This window comes from Egretta garzetta, unplaced genomic scaffold (genome assembly GCF_000687185.1).
Source record: "Egretta garzetta isolate BGI_Z169 unplaced genomic scaffold, ASM68718v1 scaffold706, whole genome shotgun sequence".
Classification (NCBI taxonomy): Eukaryota; Metazoa; Chordata; class Aves; order Pelecaniformes; family Ardeidae; genus Egretta; species Egretta garzetta.
The window spans coordinates 737,495-741,229 of NW_009260015.1; the positions used below are offsets into that span (position 1 = coordinate 737,495).

General features: G+C 39.0%; 1 protein-coding gene across 1 annotated transcript in view; it reads right to left on the bottom strand.

The window, feature by feature from the left end:
• Positions 1–2,753: 2,753 nt before the first annotated feature.
• Positions 2,754–3,735, bottom strand: part of CDC7 (cell division cycle 7) — a 15,784-nt gene continuing 14,802 nt past the window's right edge. The window contains exon 11 of the mRNA XM_009640633.2: positions 2,754–3,196. Coding sequence (XP_009638928.1) covers positions 2,820–3,196 — 377 coding nt within the window. The 3' untranslated portion in view covers positions 2,754–2,819. The remainder of the gene's footprint in view (positions 3,197–3,735) is intronic.

The window sequence follows — 3,735 nt, forward strand, 5'->3', positions numbered from 1 at the left end:
GCTTCGTGGAGTCCAATCTCAAAAGTGATAGGACTACAAACTTAATAGAATTTAGAATTTCATTTATCCTTATTGGTATTATCCAGAAAAAACTTCATAGCTGTTTTGCAGGTGTTTCCCCAGACACTCTTAATAAGATGCCCTCCTGTTTCCTAATTATCATTTATAACTAGGAAAAATATCATCAACTTAACACACGGCACTATTTCCTCACCTAGCCTGGCTTAGTACTGAGGATAAGTAGTCCTCCCTAGGCTAGGGAGTATGTGTACATACACAGATGTATTTAGATTTGCTCGCAGCATCCTGTTCTCAGGATTCTAGCCATCAGCTTATCTTCATCTTTCCAAATCCATGCTGCTCTTTGCTGCCGTTTTTGGTTTCTTTCCAATTTATTAATATCCTTGTCACAGCATGGTGTCCAGAACTTAACAGTAATCCAGCTGTGGCCTCATGACCACTGAACATGTGCTGTAGCAATGTCATTTCTGGGCAGAGTTTCTTCTAATTGCAGCTCATGGCAGGAGGTTCACATTCAGTTTATAAACATCTCAAATCATGTAATTAAACTTTAGAGTAATCTTGGTACTGGGCTCTTACCTATGGCTTTGAGAGATTCTTAGAACCACAGGAGAGAGAGAGGCAGAAAACTCAGTGGCAACCACTACTCTCTTCTAGTGTTTTCTTGTGTTTTCCTTAGTTTTCCTTTTTTTTTTTTTTTTTTTTAATTGAGAGCCCATTGCATTTAACATTTTACTTCTGGCTTTCATTCTTTTGTAGAGGGTTACAAAAAGTACTTTGTAAGCATATGCTTGTTCAAACACATTTTTCTTTTTACTTTATCCTTCCCCCCCCCCCAAAAAATCTCTCCAGGTTTTAAATAAATAGCAATCTGGAGAAAGGAATAACAATGTGCTCTTCTAGCTTGTTATCGAATATACTGAGCTTAGAATTGTTCCTTACAGAATTTTATTTACCCGTAATGTTTTGGCAAAAACACCGCTAGCAATGACTTTCCCTTTCTGGTGCTTAAACTCAGGCAGTGGTTAATTGTTGTAGTGCCTGCTGCAAGGAGCTGCTCAGTGCTGTGGTTTGGGGGAAAGCTTAAAGAGCTGAGGTTGTTTAGAAAGTTTACAATAGATAGTTGACATATTTTTGCTTGTTGTCAGCTAGTGCTCTCATAAGACCATAGACAGCATGAGTGAAGTAGGAGGAAACAATACATCTGCAGACACTGGCAGACAGCAGTGCTTGCCAAATTTGGCCGCAGTTCCTTTAGATAAATAATTTCTCAGTGACGAGCTGTGTTGAAATTATATAAACAGCAAAAATTACTAAGACCTGGGCCCCAGGGTCTTGTGGGTTTCAAGATTTTTCTGCAATCAATATTCTGACATCTGCAAATATTTTTCTCTAACAGCTAATGCCAGGAACAGAGCAGCATTACCATCACTTTCTATGTATTCAAAATCTTGACTATATTGAAATAATGCCTCTTCAGCCCCAGCCCTGGGCAGGACCTTTGCACTATTATAACCACCAGCTCATCCAAGAAGGCTTATACAAAAGTTATCAAAGCAGAAATCTTTCCTCAGAATGGCTTGTAACCTCTTACAGCAACAACTCCATTAGTATTTCAAGAAATGTAGATGGAAAAACACTGTATTAAGTTTCAGTCTCCAGAATTATCACGGGGTTTAGAGTAACTTCTGCTGAACGTAATGTAACTGACTTTTCACATTGAATGTATGGGGTTAGAGGTTATTAAGGTTGGTTTTCCTACTTAGGACCAGACAACAGCTAGCTTCTAACTCTGCGGTAACACTTCCTTGATAATTAAGATACTTCCACTATGACAGTCATACACACTAGAGCTATCTGAAAAGTGGTTTCTACCACTGAGGAATTTATGCAGGAAACAAATGTGCGTAATTCTTCCTGAAAAAAGCATCCCACAGGAGAACCTTACCTGACTAATTTTTGTAGAAGCATCTCTAGACAATCTTCTGAAGTTATAAAAACAAATCCTTTATTTAAAAGATATTCTCTAAAAAAAAAAAAAGATATCAATTTCCATAACAAAAATCAAACCTATGCGTGTCACACGAGACATTCTGAAGGCAGGAGTTGTTGAATATTGACAGTTACCCACAGCACTGAGGAAACACGGGCTATACAAAATGAGTACCTGCATTTATTACTATCGCCTAAGTAGGAAAGACCAGACAGGAACTTTTAAAACGGTTATGCTTTTCTTTTGATGATATAACCTCCAGCACCTGGCCCCTCCTCTAGCAACAATCCCAAATTAATACTGTTCTCTGAAAATAGTCTGAACAAAATTTGTTCCATTTTCAGTCCCTCATGTACTAATCAGGAACAAAGCAGAGATATGCAAGTATGGAAAAAAGTCTCTCAAGCGCTTTCTTATTTCAGTTATACCTTAAGGCAAATTTGTAAATTTTCAGGGAATATCTCGAGAATTAAGCATAGAGCTTGTGAAACACTTCTTTTCTTCGTAGTTTCTGATCAAAGTTAACTTTCTCAGAGAACAGGTATGCACAGCAATAAACCCCTCAAAAGTGTCTTGGGACAAGACCACGTCGGTGATCTTTGTGTAACTTTTACATCTGCAAGTATTTCTTAAAGTAAACTTACATTTGCAGTCCAACTGTACCAGACACAAAACTACAGTAGTTCTGTGCACAGAGTGATGGTATTTCAGTGAGTGTAAACGTTGAGGGCAACAAGGTAAAACTACCTCAGTATCTCATTTCCACATAAAATGTATGAAAGCAATACTAGAGCATGGTATCTTCTCAGAGTCCCCTGTCTTTAAAAAAAGGATGCAGCAAAGCCTCTTTTGCAGTTATTCTTGTTGCAGGGTTTAAGTCTAGTAGTTTATCAAGTAGGTCATATGCTTCATCAGGAACCTGATCCCATCCTTTCATGTCTGTTGCCTTCATTTCCAAAGCACTGCCACCTTCCTGAAAGCTCTTTAAGTGTTGAATTTGTTTTCCGAGTGTCTCAGGAGCACAGGGTTTGTCTACCGCGACTGGCAAAGCTGAGTCACTTACAGACTTGCTGGGCACTTCACCCTGCGATCTCTTACAGCCACTATTTGTTCCTCTCAACTTCTCACAGAGGGTTCTTAAGTTTTGTGCTGGGACAACTTGGGTACACAGAACTGATTTACCTAGAGAAAAAAATTTTTACAGTAAGCGACATTTTATTATACTTTCTATGCAACTGTAACTTCTAAGTCTGTTTCAGAGAAACTGCATGTCTTGAAGTATAACCAGCATTAAAAAAACCACAAACCCAACAAAACACCAACCTATGAAAAAACCAAATCCAACCCGCCGCTCCTCCAAACCAGCCATGTTTTACAGCAATAGCCCCAGCAAGGATAGTAGTCTCAGTTCTGCTCAGAACAAAGCTGTCTGGGTTTGTTCGTGAAGTTACACAGTGCCAGGTTGTCACCCACCCCACACACCATCGTTTTGCATTTCACTGCCATTTTAACAGAACTGAAGAAAATCAGATACCCTGATTTTTACACCTCTGTCTGGAGAATGAAAATCGGTGCTCAGTTATACTTCCAGGTAGCAAGCGCTCAGCATTTGGCTTGCAAACAATTAGGGGAATGGTTATTTTAGGGTTTTGTGTGGTTTGTGGTGGTTTTGTTTTTTTTTAAACAGGCTGTCTGTTGGGTTGTGTTTTGGGGTTTTTTAC